We start from the raw sequence: 23,874 nt of genomic DNA, 5'->3' as shown, positions 1-23,874 counted from the left end.
GATGAATGACACTTTAAATGGCTCCGCAAAGTCTCATAAGAGCATCCAGGAGTGCTGTTTGATGGCTATACCAGAACCAGCTGCTCTGGACATTCCTTCAGCTGTATGTGCTATGAGCCTTATGGATGAATTAGAAATAGATTCTAGTGTCACAAGCTGGAAGGAAACCTTATCTTGAACCTCCTCAGCTATTGCTCCTGACAGAGTATTTGAAAGTTCTTTATTCAAATCTCTTTGTAATCTGGTAAAGTGTGCATATAATTCAAGGACCTCAGAGCAAAGGTCGTTGAAGCATAAATACGCTTCCCGAATCTATCCAACATCCTAGACTCCATGGACTCCTTGTTAGTAGGATGGATAGTATGACTCTCTTCTGCAAGTTCTCTCTTGGTGGCTGCTGCTACCACCATGGCATCAACAGGGATTTCTTTTGACCAATGTGGTTCCACTTTAGGTGCAGATAAAATACCATCTGGCCTCTTCGGGATAGGCGCTAAGTCATTGGATATCTTCCACGCCCGCTGTGCCATCAGTTTGACGAGATCGTCAGCGGGCGGAGAAATCCAAGAAGTGGAGGGTTGGGCACGAAAAGCCTCCAGATAAACTTTCTCCTCTGAGGAAGGCTGGGTGAATGACCAGCCACCCCTCTGTTTAAGGATTTCAAGGATGTCCCCCACAGGAAACATCTTCAGGGGGTGACCTAGGGGAGCCTTCTCCTTCATCGAAGTCAGTTTATTCAGTGTAAGACTCTTCCGGGGAGTTGAGGTGCTTCCTCTTGCACTTCGTCTTTGCAGGGACTTTCTTAGGGGGTTGTTCCAGGGAAGTTTCCAAAGAGGTGACCACCAAGGTGGGTGTCACCTGGGACTTTTGTGCCTTCTGTCCGGGAGATGAGGTCAGTAGTAGCTCCGGCCAAGAGGAAGGGGAAGAAATCTGTCTCGACATGATAAGCAAAGATTATGAATCCTCAAAGGATAAAGCATTCTCCATAATACGGAAAGCAGGTCCCTTCCGTATAGGGGTGGAAGCTCAGAACCGAAAAAGACTGCTTTGGAACCGGGGTCACACCCTGCACCGAGGACACCCTCCCCATACCTAGAGCCTGGGTCAGAACTACAAGGACCGACTCTACGAGAGGCATGGACAGCTCAGACAGAACCGAAAAGGTACCATGCATCTCGGAACCGAACAGTGAGTCCCAACCCCAGGAGTCCTCCGGTGCTGAAGACTTGGAAATTCTCAAGGCAGTTGTCGGAACTGAAAACGGACATGCTACTGGAACCGACTCAGTCGGAGCCAGAATTGTCGGAACTGCGGAGGACTCCAATGGCTCTGGTAGAGTTGGTGGAGGAGTCTAGGTAGGTGACATATTATGTACGGGCTCTATGCCGGATTGGCTCGGAACGGAGGGTAGTCCTCTTGCCACAAGGAGCTGATCCACTAACCTCATGATGTCCTGTTCAGATAGGCTCTTAGTAGACCTCACCGATAGGGTGGAAGGAGACCTAGATCTCCTGACTTCCACAAAAGGGGTGTCTCTGAAGGGGTCCACAGATGGTGAATAAGTGGTTCATGGAGGTGACAGTAGTTTTATTGTCTTTGGAACCGAGGGCTCTGTTGGAGTCGATACCGAGACATCCATCTGTTCTGAATGTGGTTTAATAGGCTGTGTCAAGTCTCATGGAGCCAAAGAACTTTTCGGTGCCAAGGAAATTTTCGGTATCTTTTTAGTCAGTTCCGAGGAACTTGGAACTGAGGACACTTTCTTCTTAAAACTGTGGGGAGAAGTTCCCGCTTCTCCAGTTCTCTCCTTAGAACCAGAAATGGCCTCGTCAAAAGAAGATTTCAAAAGGCCTTTCAATACCAACTTATTCTTTCTTTCCATTAAAGTGTGAAATGAGAAGCCGTGACAAATCACACAATCCTCCTGCAAATTAATTTTTCCTAAATAATAGACACAAAAAATGTGCCCATCAGAATTGGGCATTTTACCCTCACATTTCTTGCATCTCTTGAAACCTGAAGCGTCTTTACATTTAGAAGGAGACTGGTTTTGATCCGCCATTATCTAAAGTAAAGAGGGATTTTAGATATGTTTTTTTTTTTTTTTTAATAGAAGGAAAACCGAAAAAAGGAAAACTTGCCAATGATGGTAATCAGCAGAAAAATTACCAACTATGGTAAGTGAAAGATATACCGTATGGTAATAGGGTTATAAAGTTATAAAAAAATATACAACAGGAATAGGAGTGGGTAGAATTAGTAGTAATGACAAAGATACAAGGAGATTTATGAAGAAAAAAGGTTATTAACTTACAATAATCACCAAGGCTCAAGAGATGATGAAAATCACATCTGTTCTTTGAAGCGGCAAACGAGATCTGAGGTAATCTCTGTGAGAAGCATTATGGGTACAGCCTGGCTCGAGTGTTTGGAGAGCGCAAGCTGGAAAATAATGGCAGAATCAGTTCCGAGGGTTCGGAACTGAACCCACTGTCAAGGATTAGGTGAAGATTAACAACATCAGATTGTAAATTATCTAGGTGGGAGGAAAGTTATATTATTTTAGGCTGTGGAAATAGCCTGCTGATGATTATTTGAAGTGGCCCCTTTTTGGTTTTGAAAGACTAGAAAGAGAGTACAAGACAATGGTCAGTTGTGGTGTTGAGCTGCAAATCTATGCTTATGCACCTACATTTTATATGTCAAATTATGAGATTGAGGGTACTGTGGGTGCCAATTTGGATGTTTGGTCTGACTGGTTGATGTACTTGTTTCTGCAAAATATTAGAAAGAAGCATATTATTAAGTTCACTGGCTTCTGGACCCATGGCATTAATATTTAAATCTCCAAGAATGATGCAGTGTTTTTTTTAAACCTTGAGGAAACATTTCTAATTTTGTTTGTTGACTTATATATATATATATATATATATATACACACACACACACACACACACACACACACACACACACACACACACACACACACACACACACATATAACTGCTGTACATAGGTGAAGATTGTTATCTGTAGTGATATGAGTAAGAATCCAGCTGGGACCTTTGTCATCAGTTTGGTTAGATTTGGTAAATTCTTTGAGACTTATTAATGGACACTGCCTTACTAAAAGCATGTCTCCTCCTCCACGTTTGTTGTCTCATCTAATGCCTTGGAGTTTATTGTAATTTAATTAATATAAACATATGATGATGGGCAGAAGTCTTCTCTGGTCCAGGTTTCAGAAATGGCTACAATATGTGGTTGTTCTATGTTAAACCATGCTTCAAGTAATGTCTATTTGTTACTAATGCTACATGGGTTGATGCAGACAATTTTCAAGTTTTTACTATAAGTACTGACAAAGAAGGAGTTAAATATTTGTTGTTTTGATGAGAAAGGACCTGGATTTAAATGGATATCCCAATGTAGTTATATCTTAGGTGTTAGGTAATAGTTTGTACAGTAGGTTTTCGAGTTTGTCTGCTTGTTTGTGGGGTCTTTGGTGGTGCTCAGTAAGTAGGGTTGTGTTACGAAAGGCTTTATTATGGAGTAAGGGATGTAGTTAAGGTATTTTAGGTTGTGTGGTGGTATGGATATATGCAGATAATAGGGTGTCTGTTATTCAGTGTTTGTTGTTTTTTGGGTTGGAATGGAGTCAGCGAGATTAAGAAGCATTGTTCACATAGAAGAAAAAGGGCTGATATGATGACTTGTAAGTGTTTCATGATTGGGAGAATGTGTTAGGGTAATTGTAGTAAGGGCAAGGATAATTGAAAGTAGAGGATATGAAAATAGAAGGGGAGAAAGGTGAGAGGGCATAGGCTATAGACGTAGCAGTACATAATGACTGGGTACAGTTGGGGGAGGACTGTGGTTAATACTTTGATCTTTAGGACTAAACCAAACTCACCAAACTAACCAGTGACCTACATATCCTTCTTCTTCTGGCTTTTTCCTGGTTAGGGATCGCCACTGCGGATCACCTGTCCGCTCATGATTGGCAGTGGAGTTTTACGGTGTCGAGTTGCCAGCCCTTCGCCCAACCTTCCACAGAAGGCACACACACTCACACCTAGGGCCAATTTAGAGTGTCAAATCCACCTACTGCATGTCTTTGGGATGTGGGAGGAAACCGGAGCACCCGGAGGAAACCCACGTGACCACAGGGAGGACATGCAGACTCTGCACAGAAGGCACCCCAGCCGAGAATCGAACCAGAGAACCTCATGCAGTGAGGCGGCAACGCTAACTGCTGCACCACCGCGGCCGCCTAGCAACCTACATATCCAAACCATAGAAAATACTTGCATTCAGAATGTCACATCCTTTTAGATACTTAGGCTTATGGCCGAATACTTCCCTAACATTTAACATACACCTTGAAAAAGCTAGAATGAAATAAATTACTTAGTATTTTGAGGCACAAGAATATCCACTTTTATGTCTACTTCACCCAGAGTTGACATAACACAACTAGAATATAGTTTAGAAATTATCATAGCTGCCACAAAAAAAAAACAATGAAAAATCAATATAAAACCATTTAAACTAATATATATATATATATATATATATATATATATATATATGTATTTATCAGTCTTTTCCACAGACAGGAACTCAGCTGTGTAACTATAACTAAATCCAAACGGTTTCCTGTTCAACACATGAAAAATCTGCTACAGGCCACTCAGTTATTCACACCCTTACATTCTAACTCATTTTTTCTCTTAGCTGATAAAACTCTCCAACGATACCTTCCTATTCCCTAAGAAGTTAGGACCACAGTGGGACTCTGCTTAAAACCTCTTCCACAAAACTCAAGAATGTCAAGCACTGTTTCTCTACCCTAGGTCCAAAACTCTTGGACTCCCTTTCCTCTCACCTCAAATTAACTTTTATCCAGTTTTCTGAACAGAGTTAAAAGCATAACTTCAAACTAATCTAAATGTAAAGGGCTTCTTGCAGGACACATAATAAGAAGTTATGTACCTACCATAACGTTCCATGTTAGTTGTCTTCTTCTCGCCTTCTTTCTTGCTGGATGGGTTCGGAGCCGATCCTCGGCTTCGACATGGCCAATACAAAAGCTCGAGAGCTAATTCCACCGGCTCGAGGCTCCCCTATATCCCACAATGCTAGGCGGTAACTCCTCAGATCTCGTTTGATAGCTATACCAAGCAACCCTAGTATCCATAGAATGGAGTAGGGGAACCCACCTCAAAACAACCTGCGTGAAAAGTATCGCAGACCTAAGAAAGGAGAAAAGGAGGTGGAAGAACATGTGGGAATGACGACTTCCAGAGGAAGAACACAAACTGAATTCCTGTCGGTCTGTCCAGGCTTGGGGGAAGGAGGGTGGGACGCAAGAAAGAAGGCGAGAAGAAGACAACTAACATGGAACGTTATGGTAGGTACATAACTTCTTAATGTTAAGTTGTCCATCTCGTCTTCATTCTTGCTGGATGGGACCGCGTCCCTAGCACCTTATCCCGGGTGGCCTATCGGAACAGACTCTTGAGAACAGTGGAACCAAAATTGGCACGGCTTCTGGAAACCATGTCCAATTTGTAATGTGAAATGAATGTATGAGGAGAAGCCCAGGTGGCTGCTGCACAAATGGAATCTATTGGCAGCCTATCCTGAAAAGCTATGGATGTAGCTAATGCCCTAGTTGAATGAGCTCTAGGTCTTGAGGGTAGTTTTTAGGTTCATAGATTAGTACTAGGCTAACTGCCCTTGTGAGCCATTTCAAGCCTAGCCCGTTACCCCATGTGAGAATCAAACCCTGCACCTTGTGTCTGTAAAGTAAACAACTTAACCATTATGCCATCCTCCCACAATCTCATAGATGAAGGTAATTGTAGAGGTAAGCCATCTAGAGAGGGATACTTTAGTAACAGGAAGGCCCAATTTTCCTTCCGCATATGACAGAAACAATTGATTAGATTTCCTGAATTGTTTAGTCCTATCTAAGTAATATCTAAGTTGGCGATGAACATCCAAAAAATGTAGCTTTTGTTCCGATCTGTTTGAATAGTTAGGGGAAAAAGACGGGGAGATCAATAATTTGGTTTAGGTTTACTTGAGAGGAAACTTTGGGCAAAAAGGATGGATTAGTACGGAGGGATACCCTATCTTTGTGAAACACTAAGTAAGGAGGACGACTGCACAGAGCATGGAGTTCAGATACCCTTCTCGCTGAAGTTATAGCTACTAGAAAAAGTGTTTTCCAAGAAAGCAACTTCAGAGAACATGAAGCTGCAGGTTCGAAGGGGAACGATTAAGGGTGCCAGAACCAAGTTCAAAGCCCATAGAGGCGGGGATCTTTGATTGGAGGTTTGAGAAGAAATAAGCCTTAAAAAGGCTTTACAGAGTTTGTGAGCCATGATGCTAGACTCTGAGACACCAACGTGAAAATTAGATATGGCAGCCAATTGAACTCTAATGGTAGATGCAGATGATCCTAAATGAAAGAGTTCTGCTAGAAAATCTAGAATAGACTGGATAGGTGCTGTAAAGGGATCTATGTTTTTTGACGTTGCCCAAAAGGAGAAGCGTTTCCATTTGCTACTATAAATCTTCCGGGTAGAAGATTTATGAGAGGCTATCAAGATATCTCGGACCGAGCAAGATATTGAGGGAAGCCTGGCTAAGGTTGGAATCAGAGAAACCATGCTGTGTGGTTTAGAGAAAGCAGAGATTGGTGCAGCTGACCCGAATGGTGGGTTATCAGATCTGGTACTGTGTCCAGATGCCAAGGCTGCTCCAAAAGGTAACGATGAAGAAACGGAAACCATATCTGTCGAGGCCAGTAAGGGGCAATGAGGATCATTGTCACTCTCAAGGTGATGGCTTTCTGAATTAGTTGAGATATCAGTGGAAAGGGGGGAAAGGCATACAGAAGTCCCCGGGGCCAATCGTGAACTAGAGCATCTCTGGTGGGATGGCCTGGTAACGGGAAGGGAGTGAAGAAGTCGTGACACTTGCTGTTTTGGGGAGTAGCAAAAAGATCGCAGCAAGGCTGGCCCCATCTTAGGAATACTTCTTCTAGAACTGATTTAGTCAGTTCCGAGGAACTTGGAACCAAGGACGCTTTCTTCTTAAAACTGTGGGGAGAAGTTCCCACTTCTCCAGTTCTCTCCTTAGAACCAGAAATGGCCTCGTCAAAAGAAGATTTCAAAAGGCCTTTCAATACCAACTTATTCTTTCTCTCCATTAAAGTGTGAAATGAGAAGCCGTGACAAATCGCACAATCCTCCTGCAAATGAATTTTTCCTAAACAATAGACACATAAAGTGTGCCCATCAGAATTGGGCATTTTACCCTCACATTTCTTGCATCTCTTGAAACCTGAAGCGTCTTTATGTTTAGAAGGAGAATATTTTTCATCCACCATTATCTAAAGTAAAGAAGGATTTTAGATAAGTTTTTTTTTTTTTTTTAATAGAAGGAAAAACGAAAAAAGAAAAATTTGCCAACGATGGTAATCAGAATATCTTAAAGGTACAGCAGAAAGATTACCAACTATGGTAAGAGAAAGATATACCGTATGGTAATAGGGTTATAAAGTTATAGAAAAATATACAACAGGAAGAGGAGTGGGTAGAATTAGTAGTAACGACAAAGGTAAAAGGAGATTTATGAAGAAAAAAGGTTATTAACTTACAATAATCGCCAAGACTCAAGAGATAATGAAAATCACATTTGTTCTTTGAAGCGGCAAACGAGATCTGAGGTAATCTCTGTGAGGAGCATTATGGGTACAGCCTGGCTCGAGTGTTTGGAGAGCGCAAGCTGGAAAATAATGGCAGAGTCAGTTCCGGGGGTTCGGAACCGAACCCACTGTCAAGGATTAGGTGAAGATTAACAACATCAGATTGTAAGTTATCTAGGTGGAAGGAAAGTTATATTATTTTAGGCTGTGGAAATAGCCTGCTGATGATTATTTGAAGTGGCCCCTTTTTGGTTTTGAAAGACTAAAAAGAGAGTACAAGACAATGGTCAGCTGTGGTGTTGGGCTGCAAATCTATGCTTATGCACCTACATTTTATATGTCAAATTATGAGATTGAGGGTACTGTGGGTGCCAATTTGGATGTTTGGTCTGACTGGTTGATGTACTAGTTTCTACAAAGTATTAGAAAGAAGCATATTATTAAGTTTGCTGGCTTCTGGACCCATGGCATTAATATTTAAATCTCCGAGAATGATGCAGTGTTTTTTTTTTAAACCTTGAGGAAACACTTCTAATTTTGTTTGTTGACATATGTATATATATATATATATATATATATATATATATATATATATATATATATATATATATATACACACATACATATAACTGCTGTACATAGGTGAAGATTGTTATCTGTAGTGATATGAGTAAGAATCCAGCTGGGACCTTTGTCATCAGTTTGGTTAGATTTGGTAAATTCTTTGAGACTTATTAATGGACACTGCCTTATTAAAAGCATGTCTCCTCCTCCACTTTTGTTGTCTCATCTAATGCCTTGGCGTTTACTGTAATTTAATTAATACAAATATATGATGATGGGCAGAAGTCTTCTCTGGTCCAGGTTTCAGAAATGGCTATAATATGTGGTTGTTCTATGTTAAATCATGCTTCAAGTAATGTCTATTTGTTATTAATGCTGCATGGGTTGATGCAGACAATTTTCAAGTTTTTACTATAAGTACCGACAAAGAAGGAGTTAAATATTTGTTGTTTTGATGAGAAAGGACTTGGATTTAAATGGATATCCCAATGTAGTTATATCTTAGGTGGTAGGTAATATAGTTTGTACAGTAGGTTTTCGAGTTTGTCTGCTTGTTTGTGGGGTCTTTGGTGGTGCTCAGTAAGTAGGGTTGTGTTATGAATGGCTTTATTATGGAGTAAGGGATGTAGTTAAGGTATTTTAGGTTGTGTGGTGGTATGGATATATGCAGGTAATAGGGTATCTGTTATTCAGTGTTTGTTGTTTTTTGGGTTGGAATGGAGTCAGCGAGATTAAGAAGCATTGTTCACATAGAAAGAAGAAAAAGGGCTGATATGATGACTTGCAAGTGTTTCATGACTGGGAGAATGTGTTAGGGTAATTGTAGTAAGGGCACGGATAATTGAAAGTAGAGGATATGAGAATAGAAGGGAAGAAAGGTGAGAGGGGATAGGCTATAGACATAGCAGCACATAATGACTGGGTACAGTTGGGGGAGGACTGTGGTTAATACTTTGATCTTTAGGACTAAACCAAACTCACCAAACTAACCAGTGACCTACCTATCCTTCTTCTTCTTCTTCTGGCTTTTTCCTGGTTAGGGGCTGCCACAGCAGATCACCTGTCCGCTCATGATTGGCAGTGGAGTTTTACGGTGTTGAGTTGCCAGCCCAGCGCCCAACCTTCCACAGAAGGCACACACACTCACACCTAGGGCCAATTTAGAGTGTCAAATCCACCTACTGCATGTCTTTGGGATGTGGGAGGCTTGGAGCACCCAGAGGAAACCCACGTGACCACAGGGAGGACATGCAGACTCCGCACAGAAGGCACCCCAGCTGAGAATTGAACCGGAGAACCTCTTGCAGTGAGGCGGCAACACTAACTGCTGCACCACCACGACCGCCCAGCGACCTACATATCCAAACCATAGAAAATACTTGCATTCAGAATTTCACATCCTTTTACATACTTAGGCTTATGGCCGAATACTTCCCTAACATTTAACATACACCTTGAAAAAGCTAGAATGAAATAAATTACTTAGTATTTTCAGGCACAAGAATATCCACTTTTATGTCTTCTTCACCCAGAGTTGACATATCACAACTAGAATATAGTTTAGAAATTATCATAGCTGCCACAAAAAAAAAAAACAATGAAAAATCAATATAAAACCATTTAAACTAATATATATATATATATCAGTCTTTTCCACAGACAGGAACTCAGCTGTGTAACTATAACTAAATCCAAACGGTTTCCTGTTCAACACATGGAAAATCTGCTACAGGCCACGCAATTATTCACACTCTTACATTCTAACTCATTTTTTCTCTTAGCTGATAAAACTCTCCAATGATACCTTCCTATTCCCTAAGAAGTTAGGACCACAGTGGGACTCTGCTTAAAACCTCTTCCACAAAACTCAAGAATGTCAAGCACTGTTTCTCTACCCTAGGTCCAAAACTCTTGGAATCCCTTTCCTTTCACCTCAAAGAAATTAACTTTTATCCAGTTTTCTGAACAGAGTTAAAAGCATAACTTCAAACTAATCTAAATGCAAAGGGCTTCTTGCAGGACACATAACATAAGGTTTTCACTCATAGATTAAATTCATGGAGACATCGATGTTCCAAGGCCACCAAGTCTCATGCCCATTCTGGCTTTGCCAGTATCCTCCCTCAGGCAGTACCTCCTTGTTGGATTTGATCTCTAACCCTTTCTTGATGCATATCATTATACGTAACAACACTGTTAAAATAGATGCACTTAAAAATGAGTTGGCTGCACTCAATGATAACATTACTAAAGATCTGTTATATGAATTTAACAAGTTCAATTATGACAACATACTAGATAAAGTGGATGTTTTTGTCAAGAAAGGGTTAGAGATCAAATCCAACAAGTTAAACAGAGATACATTTGAGTATGCTAATTTACAAGCCTATTCTCACTTTAAAGCATACAAAGATTGGTCAAAAAGAATTAACAGGCAGTCTGGCTTTACGCGATTAGACAGTAACCACATTTACAATCATGAGGAAACTGACTATTGTGACGAACAGTTGGTTGATTCCAACGAAATTTGTAATAACGAGCCTTTTTTAGACTATCAGCCTGTGAGACGCTCGGAAAGGATACGTGAGCGACAACAGGCTACAATGCAAGAACAAACATTTGTAAATGGGAGAGGATATCCACCACACAACAGACGCAGGTGGTCATTTTAGACCATATAGACAGTTTTCCTGCATGTACTGTTGACTTTTTACCTGATTCGACAACTGAGCAAACATTTAGTCAAGTGAATTGTTCATGTACGAGTGATTTAAACTCTTTGTTTATTAACAACAGTGACAGTACATCTAGAGCACTGGATGGGGTGGATGATTCTATGATTACCCTTGAGTATAACAATATGATGAATTTCGAACAAACTGACCTATGTCCAATAGTGTTTAATATTAATGAAAATGTAGAACATTTAGAGTTTGACTATAAAGCAGATGTTGAATACGATGACAATACACATAACTTTAATAATGAATCAGATATTGATTCAAACGAGCATTGCTGCACGTTAATTATGAAGGGCAGCTTTCATATTTATAATTTTAGTGACTTAACACTAAGTGACGATTTTTGTGAATTATTCAAAAAAGGGTTTTCCTTCATTCCTATGTTTAGACATGATATATCCAAAATACTAGTTAATCTTAAGCTCTATGTTAGGGATTTGAACTTGAAAATTTATTTTTCCAATCAAAATGTTAGACCAGTTGAATACTTACCATGTTTAAAAAGAAAAAGTACTTTTATTCCACCCGTGAACCCCACTATATATTTATTTGAACAGTTATGTGAAACACGTATTAGAGGGCTCATGAAGGTTGATAATAACAAATGTGATAATTTAACGGAAGGAGAAAGATTTTGTTTGAAACAAGTACCTCTGACACCTACAGGGTGATGAAACCAGACAAGGGCGGAGGGGTAGTTATTATGACTAAAAGTGAATATTCTTGTAAAATGTTGGAATTATTGAACGACACAACTACCTATGTGAGGGTTTCAAAAAATGAACTAAACAGAGCTTATATAAAACTTGATTGGCAGCTATATGAGTGGTTGATGGAAGGATTACTTAACAAGGATGAATATGACTATTTGTCTGTAGGATCTCCAGTTATTCCTTCCATCTTTGGAATACCTAAAATTCACAAAAATATGCATAACCCACCACTCCGCCCCATTGTTTCAGTGAGAGGTTCTAAGACTGAGACCATGGCGCCCTTTATTGATTATTATTGTAAAAATGTATTTAAGAACATTACACATGTTCTTAGGGACTCGTGTTTAGAAATTATTAGAAATACACCGGTTGAAGGTGAATTTTTAATGGTGACCATTGATGTGGTCAACCTTTTCTCCATCATACCCAATGACGGGGTTAGAGATGTTCAACAACAGTTTGGTTAGATATAGTTCATTAGATATATCCAGAAGAAATTTGATTGTTGATTTGACTGAAATGGTATTAAATAATAATTTTGTTTTATTTGAATCTGAGTTTTTTAAGCAAACTACTGGCGTGGCGATGGGGGCCAAATGTGCCCCATCCTACGCCAATTTAGTTTTGGTAGATTGAGAAACCGAAAGCATTTTAACAACACCCTATTGGCAGAAAATTGCCCTGTATGTGCAATTTTTAGATGACATACTACTTTTTTGGAAGGGTACAGTTGAAGAAATACATGATTTCATGCATTATATGAATGAAGGATCCAATTTTTTAAAGTTTACATACAAAATACATGAGGATCAATGTGATTATTTAGATATACTATTGATTAAGGACACCACAAAAGGAGGTTTACTATCCAATATACACCGCAAAAAAACATTTTCGAATTCTTTCCTGCATTTTAAGAGTTGCCATCCTTTTTTTCAAAAGAAAACATTATGAAAGGCCAAATGGTAAGGCTTTCTAGGCTTATAAGTGATGATCTCTATGAGGTGGAAATTGTAAGTTAATAAATATGTTTATAGAGAGAGGAGTTACTCCACATGATGTTCTTCACAGTATTAATGTGAGGTCCAAAATAAAAAACACCATCTATAAACCGATCCTTAAAGGTGGTTTGTTAAAGGACAAGAGGAAACAATTCCTCCAAACACCATGAGGCATGTTATGGTATTACCATTTAATGACGACAGTGGTGACATCAAAAATGTATTATTGATGAGTCTTGGCGAACAGTATTCACCAATGACATTGTTAAAATAGTGGGTAGCCATAGCAACATTTACCATACAGTGAGGGATGAATATAGGAAATAATGGAAAAAGCAGGAAAGCAAGATGTATATACTAATTCAAAGATGAATAAATGGATGTTGCAGTATTTGCAAATATATCAACAACGGTCCATATGTTGCAGTACACCACCTTTGGTAGGACTCTTAGGTGTCCAGGGTTTTGCAACTGCAACACCAAAATGGTAATATATTTAGCGACCTGTCTTAGTTGTCCTACTTTTTATGTAGTGTAAAACTATTAGAAAATTGAGACTGTGGATACAGGAACATGTTAGAACATTAGAAACAAAAACTACAAATGCATTGTATATGCATAGCCTGGAATGTATTAATTTTAAAAATTATATTTTTGTCATTGACAGGATTCCTTATAATAACGAAAAAAGGAGGATACAAAAGATACTTTTGGAGTGTTATGAAGTGTCTTTACAGCAATTAAGGCTTGATGCCTCTAAATTTCCGGAAAAAATATATTAAAATATAGGTTTTTCAAATTTTTTTCAAGATAAAAGCACTAAAGGACTGGGGAAGGGAAGGGCCAAGGCTCACAAGGCAAGGGAAGAAAAGGAAGGGAATATAGACCAAAACAGGGGTCGCATTTATCTAAATATTAATTAAACCAAAAGGTTATGGTATGAAACAATAGGGGCTAAGAAACACCCATTACTGCAAAAACTCTCACCGACCTGCCTGAGCCGGTAAAGCACCAATAGCTATAGCTAGCAAACTAGATCTGAGGGAGCACGCCTTAGCATTGTGGGATATAGGGGAGCCTCGGTCGGTGGAATCTAGCTCTCTAGCTTTAGTATTGTCGGAAATGGAGCTGCAGGATCGGCTCCGAACCCATCCAGCAAGAATGAAGGCGAGATGGACAACTTAACATCATAAGGTTTTCACTCATAGATTAAATTCATGGAGACATCAATGTTCCAAGGCCACCAAGTCTCATGCCCATTCTGGCTTTGCCAGTATCCTCCCTCAGGCAGTACCTCCTTCCTCTGGGGGGTGGGGGCTATACTAGTCCATCCTGGAGTAAATTTAAAGATATCCATTCAGTCATCTAGTTTATGTTTAAAGGAAGGTAGTGAGTAACACTGCTTAATTTGCAGTGTAAATTTATTCCAGAGGTTTGGAAGGCACAGGGTTATAAACACGCCCTTCCATCATATTTTATCTGTTGATGAAGGTTTAGGTCCCTGGTTCTGATACTGGTGAAAATACTGGGACTTGAAGAGACACGGAAGGTCCAGGACAACTGGGTCTCTAATGGCATGATAAGCAAGACAGAGATCCATCCACAATCCATTTTTACAAATGGGATAAGGGTGTCACCTTATCTCTACTCAAGAGTCTGTAAGACACTGAATAAATGGTTAAAGCTACCAGCCTGTCTTGTTAGCTCAGAGACTTTAGGCCTGTGATCATTTTTATTGGGAAACTTTGTAGTCTATCTAATTGTTCAATATGTTTAGTGAGATACATCCCAAAGGAGTCACTATACTATATAATTGGCTGGATCAATGAGTAAAAGGGAGTGCTATTTGATATTTAAGCAGAATATTACTTTAACACTCCATAGTCCGCTTACTGTCTTTCCGCCACTTCTCCACAGCTACTTAACCCCTCCATCTTTTTTTTTTCATTTTCATTTCCTTCTTATTTTCATACTCATGTAGGTATTATATCCATACTGATATCGCTTTCTGTATAGATATATAATATAATATAATATATATATATATATATATATATATATATATATATATATATATATATATATATATATATACATGTATATATCTGTACACAAGTGCATGTCTTTAGATTGCAAATGAACTTTTACTGACAAAGTACTTCAAACAAGTTCACTTGTGATCACTTTCATCTAAAAAAATGAAGTAAAGTGATCTATGATGAAAGAAAGGCATTACATTTGTGATCCCCTAAAATAACCAGAAACGTTTCTTTCAGGTAATGGGCTTTGCCCCCCCCCCACACACACACATACAGAAATTTAAAGTATTAACTCTAAGTTACACAACTGCAGAGAAAGAGGACAGCTACTAACTGTGTATTACAGTTGAACTGTTGCAGTTTGACTGTAATATAATACGACCACTCACACTAATTACAAAAATTACCAAAAAAGTGGCACTCAAAAAATGTGTACTACAACCAAAGCTATGGCACCCATCCATATAGATATAGAGTGAGAAAGAAGAATTTGTAGTACTGCTGTGACCGCTACTATACTTATAGCACTCTTCATCTATACTAAGTAACTGTATTGCAACTCTTACTCAAAATGCATTTCATTTAGCTTTGTTGCTTTCATTATATTATGTTGTAACCTTTTGTTTGCTACAGTGTACTAACAGGCTGAGAGTGAAATTGGTCCATTAATATCAGTGCTCTTGTCCGGTAAACAAATTAATTTAAAATAAATAAATAAATGCACTGTATCAATGTAAACTTGTCCCTTAAATAGGAAGCTTTAAATAATAATTTTGTTTTATTTGAATCTGAGTTTTTTAAGCAAACTACTGGCATGGCGATGGGGGCCAAATGTGCCCCATCCTACGCCAATTTAGTTTTGGTAGATTGGGAAACCAAAAGCATTTTAACAACACCCTATTGGCAGAAAATTGCCTTGTATGTGCAATTTTTAGATGACATACTACTTTTTTGGAAGGGTACAGTTGAAGAAATACATGATTTCATGCATTATATGAATGAAGGATCCAATTTTTTAAAGTTTACCTACAAAATACATGAGGATCAATGTGATTATTTAGATATACTATTGATTAAGGACACCACAAAAGGAGGTTTAATATCCAATATACACCGCAAAAAAACATTTTCGAATTCTTTCCTGCATTTTAAGAGTTGCCATCCTTTTTTTCAAAAGAAAAACATTATGAAAGGCCAAATGGTAAGGCTTTCTAGGCTTATAAGTGATGACAATCTCTATGAGGTGGAAATTATGAAGTTAATAAATATGTTTATAGAGAGAGGTTACCCACATGATGTTCTTCACAGTATTAAATGTGAGGTCAAAAATAAAAGAAACACCATCTATAAACCGATCCTTAAAGGTGGTTTATTAAAGGACAGAGAAACAATTCACTCAAACACCATGAGGCATGTTATGGTATTACCATTTAATGACGACAGTGGTGACATCAAAAGTATTATTGATGAGTCTTGGCGGACAGTATTCACCAATGACATTGTTAAAATAGTGGGTAGCCAAGCAACATTTACATACAGTAGAGGGATGAATATAAAGGAAATAATGGAAAAAGCAGGAAAGCAAGATGTATATACTAATTCAAAGATGAATAAATGTGGATGTTGCAGTATTTGCAAATATATCAACAACGGTCCATATGTTGCAGTACACAATTTTGGTAGGACTCTTAGGTGTCCAGGGTTTTGCAACTGCAACACCAAAATGGTAATATATTTAGCGACCTGTCTTAGTTGTCCTACTTTTTATGTAGGTAAAACTATTAGAAAATTGAGACTGTGGATACAGGAACATGTTAGAGACATTAGAAACAAAAAACTACAAATGCATTGTATATGCATAGCCTGGAATGTATTAATTTTAAAAAAATTATATTTTTTGTCATTGACAGGATTCCTTATAACGAAAAAGGAGGGGATACAAAGATACTTTTGGAGGTTAAGGAGTGTCTTTGGCAATTAAGGCTTGATGCCTCTAAATTTCCAGGCATTAATGAACATATTTCAATTTCTAGTATATTAAAATATAGGTCCATTCAAATATAATGTTTTTCAAATTCATGTAGGTTTTTTAAATATTTTTATAAGGTATCAAGATACCTATGATTTTGTATAACATAAGGTTGATATATTTCACTTTTATCATATACATTACAATCAAATTTACAAATTTACAGACTCATTAATTAAATTTTTATATTCACACTAACATTAATATCAGCTTTAATTTTACATTTGTCTCAAGGATATATTTATATACATAATTTTTATATATTTTTTATATTTTATATTACAACTACATCATTTTACGCAATATTATGTACTGTTATGAAATCTGTCCTATAGTAGTAATTTAGGTTGTTACCATAGCAGCCTCATATTTGGTTATAGTCACAGTGTTTTGGTATTTATTTATTGGTTACAGTTTAGTGTTTTACAACAGTGTACATATTTAGTGTCATTTTTTTTATTCTGTTGGCTTATTTATCTATTTATTTATAATACTAACAGAATACATAAAAGCATGTGTGGTTGTTTTTTGGTCTTTGAAGAGGTTTTATTATACAACATGTAGTTAGATAATATATACATACATGTATACATTTTATTGTTTATTTTAAGTTTGTATTGTTTAGTTAAAATACATTTAATATTTCTAGTTGAGTTTAATAGGTTTCTCTCATTATATAACTTTAGATGCTAAATTTCTAGAGTAATTAATGAATTGTATAGGGTGATTGGTTAATCACATTGGAGGCGTGTGCATTTTAAAGTATAAGTACCAGTATATGAATGTTACAACAGTTCATTCTCACTTTTACTCTGAAGATGCCCTATATTGTAAAGGGAGAAAGTGCTTAGTATTGTCTTTGTTGGTCTTATCAGTTTCATTAAAGGGGTTGTGACGGTCTACCCTGGCTCAGTTGAGAGTGAAATTGGTCCACTGATATCAGTGCCCTTGTCCGGTAAACAAATTAATTTAAAATAAATAAATGCACTGTATCAATGTAAACTTGTCCCTTAAATAGGAAGTGAAATATGAGGAGGAACATTTTTAAGTAGTAAGCATTTGTAGAATACACCTAGTGGTACTTATCCACTGAAAGGGGGACAGCAAGCTGAAATTAACTTCTGAAAATGAATGTCATCTTAATGAGGGGCTCTAAGGAGATATAAATGTCATGGATTAGCTGGTGGGACTGATAACACATTATCCACTATGTGATTCCAGTATCTCTGAAGTACAGTCACAGAAAGTGTGTGGCTTAGTCCTGTTTTTTTCAGATTAATCTGCAAGTGATAGTATTGGCCTTTAAATGTAAAATGGTAACAAATGAAATACTTTCCATGCAACTACCTATTTAATTTTCAGTATTTTTAAACTATCAACAGCTTCATTGCTAAAGCTTGCTGGCAAAATGTACTATATCTCAAAATAATGTTCAGAATAATTATAGAAAACAATTGTGGCAAGGGTCTTTTACAGAAAACAGTTTATAATTGTCTGTCCCATTGTATATAATAGTTTTAAGAATAAATTAATTTTTCTTACCTGATGTGTCCTCTGTGTCATGTGACACACTGGAAAATACTGTATCTTTATAATAAGGAAGCTTCTTTGAGGGTTCACCATTTAAAAGAGGTAGATTAGGCCAGTTTTCATTTGCTACATACAGTATTTGCTAAAAAAAAAAAAAAAACCACACATTTTAGCAAATTCCATATTGCCTGTTTTGCAGAATTGTGAGAGATCTATATCAGCAACTCTTTCCTCTTCTATTGATTTTTACTTACCTGAGGCTGACATATTTATCACCCTACCCCTATCTTAATCTGCTTTTCTTTTAATGCTTTCCATTGCACCATTATGAATTTTCTACCAAAAAAACTGATCTATAAATGAGTGCAACTCCCTCACTCACTCTGCCAACATATGTTCTCCTATTTACCTATACCAGCCTCATAATTTACTCATTACAGTACAATACAATAAGATTTTTTTCTCATTTTGAGAATATGTAACAAAAAAATGTGATCAAACAATTACCTCTGTTTAAGAACCTGGATATTTGGGTTGTCAACAATCTCAGTTTTGGTCATCACACAGATAGCATCATTAAAGAAAGTAATAAAATGAATGATTGCATTAAAAATATGCATAACTTTGATAGCTTTGGAATTAATGAAAACTATGTTTCTTAGCATACTAAGGCCAAAATTAGAGTACAAGAAATGTCTTTTTTCTTACACAAAATCCCAAATAAATAGACTGGAAAATATATAGTTCACAAAAATTGATAGCAACTCTGAATATTTTGAATTATGAAACATGACTGTGCTCTTTACCACTGCATATAGGCACATTCGGTGGAATCTGATACAGGTCTGTAAGTTTGCAAAGGATTTGTTTAAATCGGAAAATCTCCCTTTATAAAGGACAGAAAAATGTGGTCTATGTTAGTTAAACTTTTAAGAACATTTAGGAGAAATGACAAAGAGCCAAAAGGTTTGCAGAAAGGGTATTGGCAAAGTGTATATTACCAACTGACGTTAAAGACAGCAAATACCTAAAAAAATGAATATGAAGATGGATGAATTATATGGGAATGAGTCTTCCAATGCATAACAGGCTGTTAATATATTGAACTGTACTGCAATTTACTCTTTAAGTTAATTATTCTTTCTGCAGCTCTGATATCATTAATGTTACAAATATTTACAGCAGGCTGTAATGTTTCAGTTCGTCTTGTTCATTGTATAGTCCTAGCCCACTTTGTTTGCTCTTCTAGCTGTATCTTTAGGACTGTTGTTTTTATTTATTTATTTTTATTATTATTATTATTTGTCAGCTGTGTAAGTGGGCTAGTTCCAAGATTCTTTTTAGCTACGACTTAGGAGAACAAATACATAATGGCAAATATATAACAAATTATTTATAACAGGTATTTACATAAGTTGAAAACCAATGCTTTAGTTTATTATACTTTACATTTATATGCAATATAATATGTGCAGTCTCAATTGGCATAAAATTAGTTATTTGTATAATTAGAAAGCAGATTCAAAGCAGACATGCACTGGCATAGTGGGTAATAATAGCCCAACCAGTGTCCCTGAATCATTTCCTAGTCACGTCTTTTTTGGGGTGCTCATATAATTTCTTTTTAAAATTCTGAACAGAATGTTTAAACTTAACTTTAGGAGGGAGAGTGCTCCATAATGCTGGACCTATCCTGCAGAAGAATATCTCTTATAACAGTTGCGAAAGATGGTCTACTTAGCATAATGGTATTGTCTGGTGTGTTTCTTAAAATATATACCTGCATTCTAAGGGGAAGTATTCTTCTCAAAGCAGAACAATATCCTTGCTTTAATATCATGAATATCAGTGGGCCCAGAACTGGGGTTCCTATTTCAGTAGTGGGTAGCCCCCACCCCACATTTTTAGTCGAATATTAATATTGATAACTGCGTGTGTCAGTAATGCAAAACTACATATTTTGATTAATGTAGTCTGTAGACTTTGTGTATTATGGGCAGTATGGATTGTCAGATGGGGAAGCAGATATTTCAGTTTTGGTAAAAGTATATATTTTTGGCTGTGGCAGTGTCAGAGAGTAGATAATAAGATTTTGTAACAAAGTTTTAGTTGTGAAAGGACTTTACTAACTGTTATGTCTGTATGTGCAGCGAAGTTTAAGGAATGATTCAGGGCTGGTCCTAGGTATTCGTATTACTTAACTATGAGGATTATGTTGTTTTTAGTATCATAAATATCTGATTGTTGTCAGCATTTGTAGGGGAATAAAAATAACATAAAATTAGTTATGCTGTGATTTATCATTAGTTTTTTTAATCTGAGGTCAGATGGCATAGCTTAGAGAAGAATTGCTATATAGTTTAGGGATAAATTTGTCTGCACTGAGAAAGAGAATGCTTATAATGTGACATTTAGAGATGAGATCAAGAAAAATGGAATGCAAGGCAGGAAGAGCAGTATCCACAGCCAAAAACACGTAACTAGCGTAACTTTGTAGAATTAACGTTTATTATAAAGAACTCTCAGTCATTAACGCTTTTCCAAAAAACAATTGCGTTTTTGTCCTCACACGAGACTTCATCAGATGTTAAAAAAAATCCCTGAATACCATTTATATACACTTAATTAAAATGCGTTAATGACTGAGAGTTCTTTATAATAAACATTAATTTTACAAAGTTACGCTAGTTACGTGTTTTTGGCTGTGGATACTGCTCTCCGTGCCTTGCATTCCATTTTTCTTGGTTGGTTTTATTTGGAAAGCTTTCTGCTTAGTGGTTTATTAGTCGTTTTATTGCGGTTTGGCCATGGAGAGGAGTTTCTCGCCCTTGAAGGGATATGATGACCTGGGAGAGTCTCGTAAACTTATCGGACAACTAACTGAACTAGTGGATTTACTCACACCGCTGTGTAAGTCCCTAGTGGGGACTAAAACTCAGGCGCACAAGGCTGCAGGAAATGACTTTGAGGAGCTGATTACAAACAAACACAAAAGGAAGAGGGAGCTTATTGGTGATGGAGTTTCTGCCGGCAACCTTATGGAACCGAATGGTGTATCCTTTAATCCTGCAGCCACTCCGAGAGTGTTACTGCAAGCTAGTCTGGACAATATCAACAGCGGAATGGGTTTAGATGTGTCGCAAATGGGTCGAATGAATTCAGGTACTGTTCCATCACCTAGACCCTTTGAGACCTGTGACTGGTTGAATAAGAATTATTGTTTTAATATTAATAGTGTCCCTAGCAAGGGACCTAAAAACGAAGACTCAAAAATGGACAGTGTATCTAAATTAATGTTTAAATATAGATCTCTATTGATAGAGAACGCTTATCTAATGGAATGTATGAGTAGGAACATTGTTCCTAAAGGGTTGAAAATTTATAAATACCCTAACAATGTACAAAAGGGCTCATTGTTTCATAAAGAATTAATGGAAGTTTTTAATAAGTGTGGTTTAGATATTTTGAAATTAATTATTAAGGAAAATAACAGGAACCTGGAATCATTACAAAAAGATATTAATGAATTGGATGGACTTATTAAGGAAGACTTGTTGTTTAGTATTAAAGAAGAGAGAGATAAATACTTTAAAGTAAGAAATGAGATAGACAACAAATGTAAGAGCTTAATAGATAGAAAAATGGAGAAATTAAAACGTGATTTACAGGATTATGAAAATGAGGTTAGTTACCCTAACCCCCCTCCATTCCATACATATAAAAAAAGTGTATATTATAATAATAATAATAATGGTAGGATGAAAGAAAAAGAAAGATATAATGCAGAAAATCATTTTTATAATGAGGGATGGAATGAATAAGATAAAGAATTTCCCCCCTTTAGAGAGAGAACAGAGTACTTCCTTTTATCAGAGACCTGAAAAAGGAAATTTTCGGATGAGAGGGGGGAGAAGGGGGAGGGGGAGGTACTAGATAGTGGTACCCCTGACCTAGATTTGGATATAAACGAGCAAGAAATTGTGACAGTTGGAAACTAAAATACTTTTAAGGAATTTAATATCTATAATTATAGTGATGTGGTACTAGAGAAAGAATATTTTTGTTTATTAGGAAAAGGTTTTAAATTTATTCCACAAACAAAAGATGATTTGACAAACACACTCCTTGATATTAAAATATTTTTAAGAAAAATTAACATGGACTTGTTTTTTAAAAATGAAAGGTCTAATACATTGGACAATAACCACCTATTATATAAGAAATCTACATTCAACCCCCCCTATTCACCCTCAACTTAAGAATTTGGAAGATGTAATGGAAAATGAATTGAGAAAAATGCAAAAGGGAGTAAGATATAAAATGAATATGGATAAAGGAGAATATAAGATATTGAATGACTTAAGAATGAATCAAAATGTAAGAATAATGAAGCCAGATAAAGGCGGGGAGGGGGGGGTGGTGGTATTTATGGATACCATTATATATGAAGGTAAAATGAACTGTATACTTAGAGATGAAACAAAATATCCGGTGGTCTCTAAAAATGAAATAAACTTAGCATATACAAGAATTGATATGGTATTAGAGGCTACGTTTCAAGAAGGAAGTATAGATGGGAAAATGTATTCCTATTTAAGAGTAGACAAGCCAAAAATACCTGTAATATATGGTATCCCGAAGGTTCATAAGGATGATATGGACCCCCCGCTTAGACCTATAGTGTCTGCAGATAGCTCAAAAACAATGCCATTAGCTAAATATATAGATACAAAAGCTAAACATATTTGGATTAATAAGAAAGTCATTTTGAAGGATTCATGGGACCTATTAAGGGAAATTAAACCAGAATTTTTTTCTAGAGATCTGTTGTTTGTCACTATTGATATAGTGGATTTATTTTCCTCTATCCCATATGGTGATGGTATGAGAATGTTTGAGGATGAAATTTTTCAAGATAGCTTATTAAGTCATAGTGAGAAGGTAGCGTGCACAGGTTTAATGGACATGGTCTTGAGAAATAACTACTTAATATTCAATGGAGAATTTTTTCAACAAATAAAGGGAGTGGCCATGGGTGCAGCCTGTGCACCTACCTTCGCTAATTTAGTATTGGCCAACTGGGAAGAGGCATACATTCTCAATTCGAGTTTTAATACTTGTTGGAAACTATATCGAAGGTTTCTGGACGATATAGTTATTTTTTGGACGGGGGGGTTGAGAAATTAAATGAGTTCTTAATTTACATTCAAGAGACAACTGATTTCCTTAAATTTACTTATAACAAGTCAGAAATAAGTTTGCAATATTTGGACATTGAAGTATATAAAGGGATTAATTCCTTTGAAACGAAGATATATAGAAAGCCAGCTTATTGCAATTCCTTTTTACACTACGAAAGTGCACATCCAACCCACTGTAAAAAAAATATAGTTAAAGGACAATTTGTTAGGGGGTCACGGATGACGAGTAATCATGAGGATTTTAATAAGGAGAGTGTATTGTTGGAAAATATGTTTTTAGATAGAGGGTATCCAAAAGAATTTATTAGTAATATAAGGACAGGGGTAGAAATGGAA

The 23,874-nt window shown here is 36.9% G+C and overlaps 1 protein-coding gene across 1 annotated transcript in view; it reads right to left on the bottom strand.

Annotated features, from left to right (window-relative positions):
- LOC122816231 (piezo-type mechanosensitive ion channel component 2-like) overlaps positions 1–23,874 on the bottom strand; it is a 1,381,906-nt gene that overhangs the window by 1,096,012 nt on the left and 262,020 nt on the right. Inside the window, exon 8 of the mRNA XM_044088974.1 lies at positions 18,350–18,479. Coding sequence (XP_043944909.1) covers positions 18,350–18,479 — 130 coding nt within the window. The remainder of the gene's footprint in view (positions 1–18,349; positions 18,480–23,874) is intronic.

This window comes from Protopterus annectens, chromosome 12.part0, assembly GCF_019279795.1.
Source record: "Protopterus annectens isolate FY-2018-M chromosome 12.part0, PAN1.0, whole genome shotgun sequence".
Classification (NCBI taxonomy): domain Eukaryota; kingdom Metazoa; phylum Chordata; order Ceratodontiformes; family Protopteridae; genus Protopterus; species Protopterus annectens.
The sequence above is the reverse complement of the archived record's forward strand: the minus strand, read 5'-3'. Positions and strand labels throughout refer to the sequence as shown.